Here is a 16,899-nt window from a genome sequence, read left to right on the forward strand (position 1 = left end):
GCAGCCCTATAGAGTAGCTGGTTAAAGCCCATTGTGTCCTCGGGGGGGTGGGGGGGGGGTCTGAAAGGGTAAAGATCATCCTGCGGGACATTAGGGACGTCTGGGATGTTGTTGTCGTCCCATGGGTCTGGGGAGCCTGTAGGAGTAGGGTCCCCTATTGGTTGATTGCCCGCCCTGTCTCCTGTGTCGTAGATTATGTCTTCATCATCATCCTCATCTGGAGATGGTGTGGGATAATGATGGGGTGGGGGAGACGGAGGAGGAGGAGGTGAAGAAATCCTCAAAGGGGAGGTGGCAAAGTATCTCCTTTTTGGTGGTGGAGCGGGTGCAGGCTTGTCCAGTGATCTTTTTCTGGTGCTAAGCGTCAAATGCCCAGTCTTTGGATCCTTTACGAGGGTTTTTTGGTAAGGATCGGGTCGAAACAGTTCCTCTGTAAGGGGCAGATCCTTCGGTGCCGAAGCCATGGGTTTTTTGGGGCGTCGATTCGGCACTGGTTCTCGGTTTGGAACCGTGGGTTTTAGAAGTGTTTTTTGACTTCCTCGGTTCCGAGGTGGGTTTCGGTTTTGAGGTTTGGGAGTCGAGGCTTTTCGGCTTCTTGCTCGGCTCAGAGGATGTTATTGGTGCAGAGGAGCCGGGGACAGTCTTCGGCGTTGAGCTGGGCGCGGACGAGGAAAGGGGCGTTTTCATTTTCGGTGCCGATGAGAGTTTTTCGGCACAGAGGGTAGGCTGGCTCGAGCCTGAGCTGCCTGAAGGCTTGATGGGCTTCTTAACCGGGCCCGGAAGCTAGGTATGGGAAGCAGTCTCTCGGTGTATACCTAGGCCCGAAGGCGTGAGCGAAGCCTTTTTTAATGGCATGGAGGGGGGTTTGGGGTCGGGGTCGACGTTTGTACTCACGCCCCTCTGTGCCGGAGTGATGTCCTCGACGTTGGAGTCATCAGCTTCGGAGGCGCTGACGAGGCCTTCTTCGGTGTGCTGTCGTTCCGGAACATCGACGCCTTCTTTGAAGATGTCGTCGGGGTTTGAAGTCGACGAGTGAGCCATAGTTCTCCTTGCACGTCGGTCCCGGATTGTCTTCTTCGATCGGAAGGAGGCGCAAGCTGGACAGTCCCTTGCCTCTTGTTCTGGAGAGAGGCAGAGGTTGCACACCTCATGTAGATCGGTGTGGGGAAACTTCGACCCACATCGAGGACACTTTTTAAATGGCGTCCTTTCCATGAGCCAGGACAGGAGCCTAGGTAGGCCCGAAGGCCTTCGTCGACGACCGGTATCGAAGACTTCGATTGTTGAGTCGCGTCGAGTGTGGAGAATGCGAGCGAGACAACACCGTGGAAGGGGGAAGGATTGCGCGCCGAACTGGATCCGAGACCGATGGCGGAAAAAAAACCAATCTGAGGATGGAGCCGAAGCCCATGCGCAATATGATCCAAAGGAAGAGTCACATACCTCGTGACTTCCAAAGACTTTCCAAGAGAAAAACAACTTCAACATCCGGGCCCAATACCAGATGGCGATCTATGCACAGTATGTAATCTGCAGCTCATATGCCTCGAACCTCATGTTCAGGTAAACGTGCTTAGGTACCTCTGGAGTAAACTTGGTGTTTAACAATACACTGTCTTTGTGGAAATTTATATAAAAAGTCTTAGCAGTGAAGGTGTGAATCTCGTTCCCCCCCCCCCCCCCCCCCCCCGCAGATGTGAGCACCAAAAGTAATGCTAGCTTCCATGACACATGCTTGATGTCTGCTTAGTGTATGGGTTAAAATAGTTCCTTTATTAGTTGGGCAAGGACTGCATTTTGTTCCCACTGGGGAGGTGGAGTCTGTAATGATAGACATGGCCTAAATAGTCCTTTAAGGAACACCTTGATTCCTCATGTTGATAAATGCGAAGTAGAATTCAAGGAACTTCCAAACCTCAATATGTAAGCTAAATTAATTCTGATGGAAACATACTTAGGCCAGTCGGATCAGGTGGAGAATTTTGTGAAGTGGAACTGTTTTAGGACACAGAAGCCTTTCATTATACCCAAATTCAGAAGCATTTCTAAATGGTTGGGTACATTTTAGTTGGTTGATTGAGCCCCAGCATAGGCTAGAATCTCTGCAATTTGGAGGAATATTTAGCAGAGCAAACTTCGAGTGTCGAAGAGACATACATTTAAATTCAGGGAGCCCAGTCGGGGTGAAGAATCAGACCTTTCTTCGTCTGGTGAGTAGATCCTGCCACTTGCCCAGTGGTATTGTTGGAAGCCTCCACTAGCTGGATGAAATCGGTGAATCAGTAGTGTTAGGGTCAGGATTGAATATGCTACTTACCAGTATGCATCTGTTCTTGGCATGTAGGGCTGCTGACATTCATATCTGTGCATAGAACGCCGCCTAGTGTTGGGTCCGGATGTTTGCACGTTGTTGTCCTGGAAAAGTCTTCAAAGTATCACGAGATAGGTGACTCCTCCCCTGGACCACAGTGCGCATGGGCATCCTCTCCATCCTCAGATTGTTTTTCGCCATTGTGGCAGTGATGGAGTAGATACAGTAAGTGATGACCATGCAATACAGTAATTCTGAGAGCTGCAGCTGCTACAGGCGCCGGGGAGGAGGGTGGGCGATATGAATGTCAGCAGCCCTACATGCCAAGAACAGATGCATACTGGTAAGTAGCATATTCAGTTCGAGGCATGTGGGCTGCAGAATTCATATCTGTGCATAGAATACATAGCAGTACCTCCTATTAGCGGCGGCTACCAGTGCCAGCTGCAGCAGTCTGAAAAAGAGTTTTGAGAACAGCCTGTCCTACAGCTGCCTGCTGTTTTGAGTGTACATCTACACAGTAGTGTTTGGTAAATGTATGTATAGTGGACCATGTGGCTGCTCTACATATTTCCTGTAAAGGAATGTTTCCCAGGAAAGCCATGGACGCCCCTAACTTTCGTGTTGAGTGGGCTCGTGGGGGAATCGTTAATGTGCGTTTAGCCTTTTGATAGCAAATTTGAATACATTTAACGATCCATCTGGCTATACCTGCTTTGGAAATGGCGTTGCCCTTGTGTTGTGGAGAAAAGGCAACGAAAAGTTGTTTTGTCTTCCTAAAGTCCTGAGTTCTGTCTATATAGTACATGAGGGCCCTCTTTACATCTAGTGTATGGAGCATTCTCTCAGCGACATTTTGTGAATTCTGAAAGAAAACAGGCAGTTCAATAGTTTGATTCATGTGGAACTGCGATATTACTTTAGGCATGAATTTGGGGTTGGTACGTAGTACGACCCTGTTTGCGTGAACCTGTATGAATGGCTCTTGAATGGTTAGTGCCTGGAGTTCACTAACTCTTCTTAACAAAGTGATTGCTACTAGGAAAGCTACTTTCCAGGTGAGGAATTGAATCTCACATGAGTGGAGAGGTTCGAAGGGTGGACCCATCAGTCTGGTGAGGACCAAGTTGAGGTTCCACACCGGTGCTGGTGGGTGTCTTGGGGGAATTACTCGTTTAAGTCCCTCCAAGAAAGCTTTGATGGCAGGCACTCTGAATAAAGAGAGGTGCTGCCTGTTCTGGAGATAGGCTGCTATTGCGGTCAAATGGATACGTATTGAGGTGTATGCCAGATTGCATCGGTATAGGTGTAAGAGGTAACAGATTATGTTTTGAATGGATGCGTCTAGCGGGTTAATGTCATTGTTGTTGCAATAAATGACAAACCTCTTCCATTTAGCTGCATAGCAAGCTCTGGTAGTGGGTCTCCTGGCCTCCTTGATGATCTCCATACAGTCAGGTGGCAGGTTTAGGTAGCCAAACTCTAAGACTTCAGGAGCCAGATTGCCAGGTTCAGCTGTTGCGGATCTGGGTGCTGAATTTCGCCATGGTTCTGCGTTAAGAGTGCAGGTTTGATCCGCAGCCTTTGATGCGGCACCACGGAAAGTTCTAGAAAGGTGGTGTACCATGGCTGTCGCGCCCATGTGGGAGCAACTAGGATGAGTGTCAGTGAGTGCTGTCGCAGTTTGCGTGCCACCAGCGGTATTAATGGCGCTGGGGGAAAAGCGTACGCAAATCTGCCGGACCAGTTCATCCATATCGCATTGCCCTGCGACTGTGGATGTGGGAACCTGGCGGCAAAGCTTTGGCATTTTGCGTTTTCGTTTGTGGCGAATAGGTCTAACTCCGGATGACCCCACTGTTGGAAGTACGGTTGGAGTACTGACGGGTGTAGCTCCCACTCGTGCATCTGGTGGCTGTGTCTGCTGAGCAGATCCGCCATCTGGTTGTCCTTGCCGGGGAGGTTTTCCGCCATGAGGAATATGTTCCTCTGAATGGCCCACTTCCACATGCTCTGAGCCAGATGAGACAACTGTGGAGAGTGTGTTCCTCCCTGCTTCTGTATGTAGTACATGGCAGTCATGTTGTCCGTCCGGATCAACACGACTTTGTTGCATAAGTGTACTTTGAATGCCTTCATGGCTAGGAAGATTGCCATCAGTTCCAGAACGTTGATGTGCATTTTCTTTTGTTGCGTTGTCCATAGTCCCTGCACTGTGTAAGTGAGTACATGATCGCCCCATCCCTGGAGAGAGGCGTCCGCCGTCAGTATTATTTGTGGAACAGGCTCTTGGAACGGTCGGCCCTTGCAAAGGTTTTGTGGATTCCACCAATGCAGAGAGTTGTATGCCCGACCGCTCACCAACACTAGGTCTTTTAATTGCCCGTGAGCCTGATTCCATTGACGTGCTAAGCACTCCTGAAGCGGGCGCATATGTAGTCTCGCGTGCGGGACTATGAAAATGCAGGAGGCCATCATGCCTATCAACTGCATGAACACTTGCGCAGGAAGGGAGTGTTGAGGTTTGAACTTTGAGATCAGCAGTTGCATGCTGTTGATCCTCACTAAATTTGGCTGAGCTGTGGCTGCCAGAGTGTTTATGGTCGCGCCCAGGTACTGTCGTACGTGTGCGGGTTGGAGATGTGATTTTGGGTAATTTAGTGAGAATCCCAGTCTGTGAAGAAGGTGGATGGTGAGGGACATGTGGCTGGCGCATTGCTGGGCTGACTTTGCTTGAACAAGCCAGTCGTCCAGGTAAGGGTAGACGTGAATGTGTTGTCTCCGTAGATGTGCAGCCACTGTAGCTAGGCACTTGGTGAAAACCCTGGGTGCTGTCACGCCGAAGGGGAGGACTTTGAATTGATAGTGCTGTCCCTGAATAGTGAACCTGAGATATTTCCTGTGTGATGGGTGTATGGGTATGTGGAAGTACGCATCTTTGAGGTCTAGTGTGGCTAGGAAGTCTCCCTGGCTGAGCAGCGGGAGAACCTGCTTTAGTGTGAGCATATGGAAATGCTCTGAGAGAATGTAGTGGTTGAGGGGTCTCAGGTCTAGTATAGGTCTGAGCGACCCGTCCTTTTTTGGGATTAAGAAGTACAGAGAGTACACCCCTGTCCCCTGCTGGTTGACGGGCACGACCTCTATTGCACCCTTTTGCAGCATACTTAGCACTTCCTGCTGCAATAATGCTAAGTGCTCTACGGACATAGGACGGTGCTTTGGCGGTATGTTGGGTGGAGTGGAGGTTAATTCGAGACAGTAACCGTGCTGGATAATGTCCCTGACCCACCTGTCTGTGGTGATGGTTTTCCACGTGGACAGGAACCGCTGGAGTCTCCCCCGACAGGTGTTATGTGGTCGGGGGGAAGGGAGAGGGCGTCACTGTTTGTTTTTGGGTGAGGACCTGGTGTTGCCGTAACCACGTCCTCTGCCCTTGGTGCTGGAGCCACGATATCCACCTCTGTTGGTTTTATCGTAGGTGCTCTGTGTGCCCCCTTTAGTGTATTGCTGCTGTGACCCCTGGCCTCTAGCTGCTCCTCTATTCCCGGGGCGACGAAAGGAGCCACTACGAAATTGCTGCGTTTGCAGAGCCCCCATTGACTTCGCAGTGTCAGTGTCTTTCTTTATTTTTTCAAGGTGGTGTCAACTTCTGGGCCGAATAAGTAGTCGGGGTTGACTGGCTGATTCAGGATGTTGTTTTGAATCTCTGGTTTGAATCCTGAGATCCTTAACCAAGCGTGTCGGCGTAACATGACGCTGGTGTTAATTGCCCTCGCTGCTGTGTCGGCAGCATCCAGTGCGCACTTAATGGATGCGTTGGTAAGGAGTTGTCCCTCTCTGATGAGGAGCTCCGCTGCCTCTTTGTATTCATCTGGCAGATGCTGGAGTAGCGATTCTAGTGTGTCGTAGTGTGAGCGATCATAGCGGGCCAGGAGGGCCTGTGTATTGGCAATGCGCCAGATGTTTGCTGCTTGAGCTGCAATTCTTTTGCCGGAGGTTTCCAGCACCTTGGACTCCTTGTCTGGGGGAGGAGCATCACCTGTCGTTTGCGAATGGGCTCGTTTGCGAGCGTTAGCAACCACCATGGAGTCCAGAGGCAACTGACCTCTAATGTACATAGGGTCTCCGGGCGCAGGCTTGTATTTTTTCAATCCTGGGGTTTAGCACCCGTGCCCTGGTTGCTTCTTTGAAAATGTCCTTTGCAGGTTTGAGAACACCTTTTAACATGGGCAAAGTTTTGACAGTTCTCTCGGAGGAGGCAAAAGTGTCCACTAAGAAGTCTTCCTCAACAGTGTCAGAGTGGAGTTGTACTCCATGGTTGGCGGCAGCACGTTCTACGAGGGCATTGAAGGCAGCAGTGTCCTCTGTGGGAGATGTTTTTGCGCTGTAAAGCTGCGTATCCTGGGTATCTGGCGCGGTACCCTGGTCTGTAGGGTCATCCCATGCTTGATCTGGGTCCTGCTGCTCATCAGAATCAGCATCCCAGGGTAGGTGGTATCATCACCCATGTAGTCCTCCACTGCATCTGTTTCGGAAGGCGTAGGAGAAAAGGACTGGGGAACCTGATAGGAGGTTTGCAAGCGTTCATACAGAACCGGTTCTGACTCTGCTGGCAATTTGTGCTTCAGAGGTATTCTGTAGGAGTCCAAGCCCTTCTCTGGCGTGATCTTCCGTTTGCGGAGCATCAGTCTGCCAGTGTCGGCGTCGATTAATTGTGGCTGTGAAGGCTCAGGAGGTGAGTGTCCAGTAGATGGGGACTGTGTCTGGCGGACACGTGTCCGGATCTCGAACATCTTCGGCGCATGGATGGCGGCAAACCAAAAGTGATGTTGGTGGGGGCCGAGGGTGCGTTTGAAGCCTTGGGAGTGTCGGGGCCCGACGTGGATCGGAGGGCTGCCCGTTCTCTGCTGCGTTGCAACGACGCCGCGACTTGTCGCACCGAGAACGCTGAAGGTTCTTTGGTGCCGGTCGGTACCGTGGAGGTAGGCGTCGACCGCTTTGGAGCCACAGGGTCATCGAGCCGAAGCGAGGTATCAGCGGTCGTCGGATTCGATGACTTGGCGTGTGCCGCCGTCTTCGAAGTGGACGCAGATGGAGCGGCCATTTTGACTTTGGTGGTCTGGGCCGACTGCTTCGGTGCCAGGGGCCGAGGCGCTTTCGCGGGACCGAGGGCCTTCCTTTTCGGGTCGGTACCGATATCCGCTGCAGCGAGTTCGGCGCCGAAATCCCTCTTCGTGCGTTCGGAGCCGACGGTCTTTGTTGGCATCGAAGGAGTGGAGGTCTTCGATGGCTTCGAGCCGATCACGGCCAGTTTCACTTTTGGTTTTGGTGGAACTGGTGCGACGATTGTAGAAGGGAATCCAGTCGTCTTTGGTAATAATGGCTTGTGCTGGATGTTCGAGGCCGGGCCCGAAGGCGGGGCCGAAGAACTTTGGGATTGATCTCGGGTAAGGCCCGGAGGCGATCCCTCGACCTGAGCCGTAGAATGACGCACTTTAACGGCCTCCGTATCGACGGGTAGGCCTGGCTCTTCGCTAGAGCTATCCTCTTCGGCCCCAAAGGCCTCATCGTAGTCTCCTACCTCGTCGACGGCTTCTTCCCTGATGAAGATGTTGGCCGGGGCAGGCGCCGATTGCTGCGCTTCTAATCTCGCTGCCCGTCGATTCCGGAGAGTCTTCTTCGATCGGAATCGGGCACAGGCCATACATTTCGATTCGTCGTGATCTGGCGAGAGACATTTGTTGCATACCGGGTGGACGTCGATGTGTGGGTATTTGGCGTGGCATACAGGACACCGTTTGAATGGGGTCCTCGATTCCATCGTCGATGTAAGGTCAATGTTCGGACCAAACGCATCCGAAAGGCTGGAAGAAGTTTCTAAACTAATCAAGAAAGCAGTCGATACCGAACGGGAACAGTACCGACGAAAACTAAAGGCCTTTTGGCCTTAGACTAAATTTTCCTAACTTGAGCTAAGATAAGCACATCCGAACCCAATGACGGAAAAAAACAATCTGAGGATGGAGAGGATGCCCATGCGCACTGTGGTCCAGGGGAGGAGTCACCTATCTCGTGATACTTCGAAGACTCTTCCAGGACAACAACGTGCAAACATCCGGACCCAACACTAGGCGGCGATCTATGCACAGATATGAATTCAGCAGCCCACATGCCTCGAACAGGGCTATTATGATCAGCCAGAAGGGATCTCTCTCGGCTTTGGTAAGTACTCCCAGGAGGATTGGAAGCAGTGGGTCATGCCATCAAAAGTGCATTTCCCTTCAATCCTGGAAGCCACAGAAGGCTGGTAAAATACTGGCAATTATTATTCAATTGTGTCACAAACAGATCTAGTGCTCGATGGCCCCACTGCTAAAAGATCATGTTCATTACATATTTATTTAGTTCTTAGTGATGGTAGACAGTCTCGATCCTGCTGATGGAGTCTGTCCAGGCATTACCGAATCTTGCTCGATGCTCCTCTAGTAATTACATTCTGTGCAGTATCTCCAAGTCCCAGAGGAATTGCTCTTCTTCTGAAAGTATTGGTGGCTCTGCGCCACTCATTTGGTTATGTAAAACATGCAGGTGGTATTATCTGTCCTCACTAGTACCAACTTATCTTTCAGCTTTTGAAGGAAAGATTGCAGGTTCCTGTGCACAATGATGTAAAGGTTAACCACTACTCTCCAGCCTTGAGCTCTTGAAGATGGGCACCCCATCCCTTTACAAACACTTCTGTAGTTATGATAAAGTGAGTTTCCTAAAGTTGGAAATGAAAACTCAGACTGAAGCTGCTTTGCTCTAGCTACCATGTCAAATCTATCTTCTTGTCTGAAAACAGCATGACGTTGTCGAAGGATCCTGACACTTGACAACATTTGCAGTCTAATTCCTCCTGTAGAGGACGCATTGACAACCTGGGGGATCATTGATGCAGTATGATATGTCCAGTAGTGATTTAAAGAGACAGATGAATATTAAGATACATTTTTAGATTTGATGTCAAAGGAGCTGTAGTTGTTGAATTCTCTCTTCTGAACAGAAAGCTTTGCCTGCCTTTGTGTACAGTGTGGGTGCACAGGAATGGGAAGTTGTGGCTCGCAGATGGGATTGGGCCACATTGAGTGAGATGCCCTTTCTGTTAAATGGCTGTAAGCACTCCTGCTTAGATCCTATAAGTATGCAATAGGACTTAACCTTGACTAGCAAGATGTCTAAATATGGGGAACACTTAGTTCCCTTTCCGATGTAAGAAAGCTGCCACTCGCAGTTACATACTTGGACCAAAGGGCAGAACTGTGAACTGATAGTGACACCAAGCTTTCTCGCGTCTTAGGCACTTGGGGTGTTTGGGATAGATGGGTACACGGAAATATGCATCCTGCAGGGACAGTGTTGTCATATACTCCCTTTCTTGTAGCAGGGCCAGAACCTCCTGCAATGTTACTAATATGAAAAACTGTTAACTTAAATACTATAGCTGTTGAATATGTAGAAATGGATTCCATTTTCCAGGTTTTTGTTCTTTATTAGGAAAAACCTGGACTAATATCCCTTGCCTTGTTGGGGTTCGGGACGTGTTTGAGGGACCCTTTTTCGAGCAAGGACAGAATAACTGTCTTCAAAATTTGCAGTTTTGAAAAAGATGGATGAGATATGTTTAGCACTTTGCACTTTATATGGTATTTATCCCTGATGTGTAATGTTGCAGTTTCCCTTTCTATATCGTCTAGTGACAAAGTAATTTGAATATTCTGACCTGTTCGCAATATGCACTTTATTCGACAATTCTTTGGTTTTAAATTTGTATGAACTCTCAATAAAAAAAATTGCAGGTGCTGATATTCACTGTGGTGAAACTTGCAGAGGTTTGTCAACAAAAGTTAGTGTGTGCCTGTGTTGTACTATGCACAAAGCCCACATAGTCAAACTGTGAATATGGGGGAAGTTCTGGCGTCTGCCCTCTGTTTTAAGAGGGATTGATGGAGGAATCGAAAAAGCTGTGGACAGCAGCAAGTTACTGTCAACAAGACTGGTCTTTCTGCTTACTTTGAGTGGTGATTTTCTGCCTAGTCTGCACCCTGGAATATGACGACAGAAGCGATCTGTTAGATGCAAATGGGTAGTATGGTTGCCTATAATGAGTGATTCAGGTTTAGTGGAAAGTGGTAGGTTGAAAACTGCCCCAGTATGGAGGAAGTCCTCTATCCATTGCTCCTCAAAAATGCACCTGGCTCCGATACTGAAAGAGACCTAGAGATCAAGTAATATTTCTTTCAGATTTAATTGATTGCATGGCCCCATCCATATGTCTGCCAAAAAGATTTTTACCATTGTGTGGCATATCCAAAATATGATGTTGCACATCAAACATGTGCCAGAGGTCAAATGTTGCATCTTGTTATTAAGAATGTACTTCACTCAGCAAACAAGAAAAGCAACAGTTAATTGAGCCTAGAGTACAGATTATGAGACACAATATGCTCCTCAGTGAATCTCTTAAAATTAAAATCAGAAGCATGTCACTCTGTACAAACTTGCACAACAACACTTTCTGCTTTAGTCAAAGACAGGATCATATAGTAATTTACTACAAATCACTTTAACTACCTCTAGCCTACAGGGGATAAGTGTGAAATTAAATTCTGCTTTAACTATAGTTTTGTACCATATTGTAGGTAGCCCACCAAAAGCCTCTAAAAATATGGGAACTAGGGGGCATATTTACGATGCCCCTGTGGCACTTTTATGGCACCGGAGAGCCATTTTTGTAACTCTCTGGTAGCGCAGTGTGCCAGCCCATATTTACAAGGCCACGCAAAGCTACCCTGCATAGCTTTTCATGGACTTGTAAATGTGGCCCACTTTCACACAGTACTCTGCATGACAGGGGCGTTCTTTGGGTGCTGCTGTGGGTGTTCTCACGCAACACCCATGGTTTTTGATACTGCCCCAGATGTGCAACATAGCGTAAATCTGAGGCACCACCACTAATGCCTTCCCAAAGCACAGTTTTTCCTCTTTCCACAGGTGCTGCATTCTGCAGGACACATAGAAAGAGGAATATGCCTCATAGGATTGTTTTTGTGCAGGAAGGTGCCAACAACAGACACCCTTGCACTGCGATCTCGAATATGGTAGTTGGTAAAATGCTAAACTGTGTAATTAAACTCCTAATGAAAGCTCACTCTCTTCTTTAAAGCTCCTAATACGAACTAGGACTACTCACTTGTGCCGAAAAGAGCATCCACTATTCTTCAACTACTCATATCCCAAAATGTTTCCACTTATGGGCCGGTAATTAGGTGGTGGAGGTCTTGGGCAGTCTGTGTTTGGAATTTTAACTAAGCTTTGTCTATTAACAATACCTTTCCACCTCCTGGCTGGTGTTTTAGATTTTCCGTGGAGCCGATCTTTGATCTCACATTTTTCAGGTCAGGTAAAGGAGTAGTGATTGGCACAGGCTGTAGACGGCTCTTTGCAGAAGCAGGAGATTTCGGAGGAGTACGCACTACAGCCACCTTCTTTGGCTCCTTATTATGGACAAAGTTTCTTGAAGGCGTGCGCGAACGGCTGCTTGGAGTTCCGGGAGAGCCCGGACTGCTGTAACCACTTCTATCACCTGGCTTTGGTGACTCAGCTACAGAGAGAGGAAATAAAATATTTTTAAAACTACACAAGTGACGGATATACAATTGTATTGCCTTAAATGGGTCAACACGGTTTTAAATAAAGCTCCGGGAACACGGGCAGGGGCAAAAGCTTGTAAAATCAAACACATATTGTTTATGCAAAGTATCATTTCAATCTCATTACTATTTATCTTAAAAACTATATTGAATTTTGATGGTCATTCAGATTTCCTTTAACTGCGTGGGTGTGACAGGGAGCCAGAATTAACGATTGCTGCCTGTGCCTTTCCATGTGCGTTAAGAGGAATTAGGGACTAAAGTGAACCGGGGAGGAAAATAAGTTACTTACCTGTAACTGTAGTTCCCCAGTATTGGGTATCTTTCATTGATTCATATGCTTGAATCATTCCCGGTCGTCGAAGTGGGAGTCCCAAGGTACCATTAGAAAGCAGTGTAATGTTAAATATACCTGGAAAGGCCATAAAATGTTCACTTCAGTAACACATCTTTGTCATGTTAAAAAAGCGACTAAACTTTAATGTTTAAACCAGTCAGGTTGCATCACCCTCTAGAACACTTCTCCAGAGGCTGTGTGTGTCAGAGCACATTTGTGAATAAGTACCATATCACAGAGAAGGTGAGTCTCCTAGGGGAGGAGGGCGGGTTGCATGTGAATCTATGAAAGATACAAATACTGGAGACGTTGAATAGAATTTGTTTTGTATGAACATCAGAATAAATCTGTACGTATAGCTACACGTCTAAGCATATACATATAAAACACAAATGTAAAATGTGCATAACACATTAGAGGATGGTGGGTATCACTTACTGTGATCCCTACGGCCTGGCCCACTGCCGCATCTCTGTGTACGGCAGACACCAAACTAGTAATGCTGCGTAAAGGTCTGTCTATTTGTCCAGGTCGCTGCTATGCAGATATCTTGGCTTGACAGACCGGCAAATAGCGCCGTTGAAATCGATACTCTTCTGGTTGAATAAGCTTGCACCTTTGTTTGCAGAGGCGTGCCAGTTTTTTTATGACAATATTGAATGGCATTAGTTATCCATTGTGCAATGCTCTGTTTCAAGAATGGATAACCTTTTCTAGGAGCACTATATGCTAATAATAACGGTTTTGATTTGAGGAAGTGCTTTGCTTTGTCACTGTAAAATTTGTGTCATCTCATGACATCCAAGGAATGCAATGCCCTTTTTGTGTCAGTCTTGGGGTCTGGGGAAAAAAGTCTTTTAGAATTATCGGTTCATTTAAGTGAAAATCGGATGAGACTTAAGGAATTAATTTATTTTGAATATGTTCACATAATCACCCCGTCGTTCCTGAATTGTAGAAAAGGTTCTTAAATGGTGAAAGCCTGTATTTCGCCAACCCATCTTGCTGAGGTCAGTGCCAACAGGAGCGCCACTTTCCAAGACAGAAATTTAACGTCTGCTTTGTGGATAGGCGCGAAAGGGCTTTTCATTAGTTTGGAAAGCATAGTGTTCATTTGCCATTGAGGGAGGATGCCTCACTGGTGGGAAGACCCTGAATAAACCTTTGAGAAATTGCTTGACGAGTCTGCTAGACCGCAACAAAGGTGATGTCATTGATCTTTGGAAGAGGGCTATGGCCTCTAGGTGAACCTTAATGGAAGCATGAGCGAGACCTGATCATACTAGATGTAATAAATAAGGAAGGATTTCTTACAGTGTATATGATACTGGGCGCATGTTGGACCACTGACACCAGATGCAAAACCGCTTCCATTTAAGGCTGCAAGTCTTGTTTGTACTAATGCACGAGCCTAGGCTAAAATATCCCCGCTTTCTCCTGGGATGTTCAGATGCACAAATTCATTGAATTCAGGAGCCAGGCTAAAAAGTGTAAGGATTTCGGATTCGGGTGAATTACTTGGCCCTGGTTTATTATCAGTAGAGACGGACATGGTTGCAGATGGATTTGGTGTCTCTCTGATAGGAGAAGCAACTCTGTGAGCCAATGTTGCCATGGCCACCTCGGGGCGATGAGAATGATCCTGCAAGGTTCTGCCTTTATCTTCATGAGAACCCTTGCAAGGAGAGGAGTCAGAGAGAAAGCATAGGCAACGATTCCAGGCCATGAAATCGAAATTCCCTCCCCCATGACCCCGGTTGTGTATACCATCTTGTGTAGAACCATAATTTCCAGTTCTGGATGTTGTGAACAAGTCCAGATTTGGTCTGCCCATAGATGGAAGATTTCCTCCAGGACATCCCGATTCATTTCCCAACCGTGGCAAGTGGTTCTCATCCTGCTTAGAACGTCAGCTATGACATTCTGCTTCCCCTGCACATATTCTGCCTTTAGATTCACATGGTGACGCATTGACCACTCCCAATGCTCTGTGCTTCTTGGGACAGCGCTTGAGACATTGTGCCACCTTGTTTGTTGATATAGGTCATGGTTGTGACGTTGTCTGTGCAGATGAACACTGCAGATTTTCGTATCCTGGGCAGGAAGGCTTGCATGGACGTCAATTAGGGGTTACAACTGTGACCCCTAGGCAACCCCTTGCGACCCCTGATGCCTGGCTTCCGACCCCTGGCTCCAAATCATCTTTGTCAGGCCACTGGTTGATTTATTTGCCTGATTATTTGCTTTTCGCTACCACCTCTGCATGAACAATTTATTGTATGGGAGTGCGTAAGAACTCATACAACGGCCTCAAGGAACAGTGCGGTTTCATCCTGCTCTTACTTGTATGCATGCGCATGCATGGGTGTGGTGGATGTTAAGGGATCTTCAATTCGTGGCAGACTTACCCCTGCTAGTGAGCACAAGCCTGCTGCAGTCACCCTAGGCCATGCATTTATGAATTTTAGCGCCACCTTTAGAGTGGGAATACGGGGGTGACATTGACGTGGCGTGTGTTCCATCCTGACTCTGCTGGAGTGTCCCTGCACCCAGCCATGGAGGTCGGCACAGCTCTGCTAACCCCATTCTTATGTGTTTCAATATCCTGGTGTCAGAAATTCCAATATATTTCAAGCTTGAGTCAATACAGAGCTGTTAAATGAAGACGATTTAAGGTTTACAGTTGTTACATGGTCATGGGAAACATGCTTGAATGTGTAATTGGGCCTGATGGAGGTAGGTCATTGATGCCCAGGACAGCCACACAGTCTGAGAGCAATAAAGGGCCAGGTAGGAACGTATGCATTTATTCAAACAGCATAGAAGTGAAAGTAAGGAATATGATGCATACTGCATGAGATTCCTTTTTCAGTGCCTGAGCTCTACTAGCAGGGTGGCTTTGAAATGGGTTCCCATGAGGCCTTATTTTCGTATCGTTAACTTTACAGACAAAAGCAGGTTCCTAAACTATGACCACAGCTTTTAAGGTAATTAATATTAAAGATGCAGTCCCTGGTCATATTTCACATTTTACTTCACCTTGCATTCCCTATATTTTTTTCCGGTTACTGAGTTTCAGTAATTTGTTTTCATTCATATAGCTTTTGTACAGTGCACGCAATGAACAGAGTTGTTTCCAGGTGTCTGGGTGAGAGATATCGTGGTAGAGAATTAAGGCAATGGTTTGTCAAGTGCCTGTTTGTGAATCGAAATGTGTTCCGACTGCATGCACATCCAATCCTTAGCCTCTTTCCTCAGAATGCAGAGAGTGATGGTCACAGATGCGCCAACTGTAAATGTGGGAAGTGTGAAAAGACGGTACACAGCTGTAAAAACATGCATCATGACAAAGGAAAAGAAAATGAAGTGCAAACAGGTGAATGAATGGTTTCTGTGCATGAGAATGGTTAAGTGGAAGAGATGTAATTAAGTACCTACAAAAGGATAGAGTGAGAAGATGGTGTAGAGGAGGACAGGGATGAGGCGTGTTACGCAGACAAATTTCATAAGGATGTGGGGAGCAAAAGGGCACACATGTCTAACAGAGTGAGAGACAGCAGAGCAAAGTAGTGTGCAAGGGAGAACGAGATGAGGGAGAAGAGTGTCCATGGATATTAATAATGCGTAATACATGGCCTCATATTTTCGGAATCTGATTATTAAAAAAAAAAATCATTGTTGTTACTATGTATTGCATACTGCTAAGAAGCATTGCCAAAGCTTCTTTTAAGCGTAGGCACATTTTTGTCTCCTACTTATGTATGTAATGAAAGAAAACTCAGAGAGCCCTCCTCATAGTGGCCAGTTCACCAACTATGTAGCATAGCATTTTAGTTCACATATTCAAAGCCATGCCCTTAACTACATGAATGAACGAATGAATGAGTGAATGGATGAATAAATAAATTAATGAATGACCAACTTATAAAGCGCAAACAATTGCCCAATATGTCAAGGTGCTAAACTACCACATGGGCGATATCACTTAGAAATTATCCCTAGTTAGGCTTCTTAAGCCACGCCCCTTTTAGATATAGCTCCGTCTTTTTAATCTTACTTAAATTGCTTCCTGCTAGTGCACTCATCCAACGTCCTACTTATTGCACAATGCAGGTATGTTGAGGAAGTGCTTTCTCTAGAAGTATTGGAAGATATGAAATTGGTGGTACAAAATGAATAGGTAACTAGAAAGGTTGTTGTCTCTTGGTTGCAAATTAGGTAGTGGGGCGTTGGGTCACAAGCAGCCCCATGGAAATACTGCCCAACTCAACCTAGTTGGCATCAAAGGCTACTTGAAGTCAGCTTGCTTTGTTGAATCATGCCAATTGGAGCCTTATTCCAGACAAGCTCATTTCTAGGTGCGTACCAGAGCAAGGCACTCGCACATCCACTTTGTTTACTCTCCTCTCCAAAGCCTTTTTGAACGGCACACTGCAGGGTGTATTGGCCCCCAAATGTACTTAAAAATAATGTGTTTGACCAAGGGAGCTTGAGGACAAATTATCATTTGATTTAAAAAAGAAGTTGCAGATCTTAGGCTTGACAACAGCTTTCTAGTG

The 16,899-nt window shown here is 47.0% G+C and overlaps 1 protein-coding gene across 4 annotated transcripts in view; it reads right to left on the bottom strand.

The window, feature by feature from the left end:
• MAPT (microtubule associated protein tau) overlaps positions 1 to 16,899 on the bottom strand; it is a 1,071,056-nt gene that overhangs the window by 648,322 nt on the left and 405,835 nt on the right. For all 4 annotated transcript variants that reach the window (XM_085650276.1, XM_085650277.1, XM_085650279.1 and 1 more), the window contains exon 3: positions 11,683 to 11,954. In XM_085650276.1, coding sequence (XP_085506402.1) covers positions 11,683 to 11,954 — 272 coding nt within the window. The remainder of the gene's footprint in view (positions 1 to 11,682; positions 11,955 to 16,899) is intronic.

Source organism: Triturus cristatus, chromosome 1_1 (genome assembly GCF_964204655.1).
Source record: "Triturus cristatus chromosome 1_1, aTriCri1.1, whole genome shotgun sequence".
In the NCBI taxonomy this organism is placed as follows: domain Eukaryota; kingdom Metazoa; phylum Chordata; class Amphibia; order Caudata; family Salamandridae; genus Triturus; species Triturus cristatus.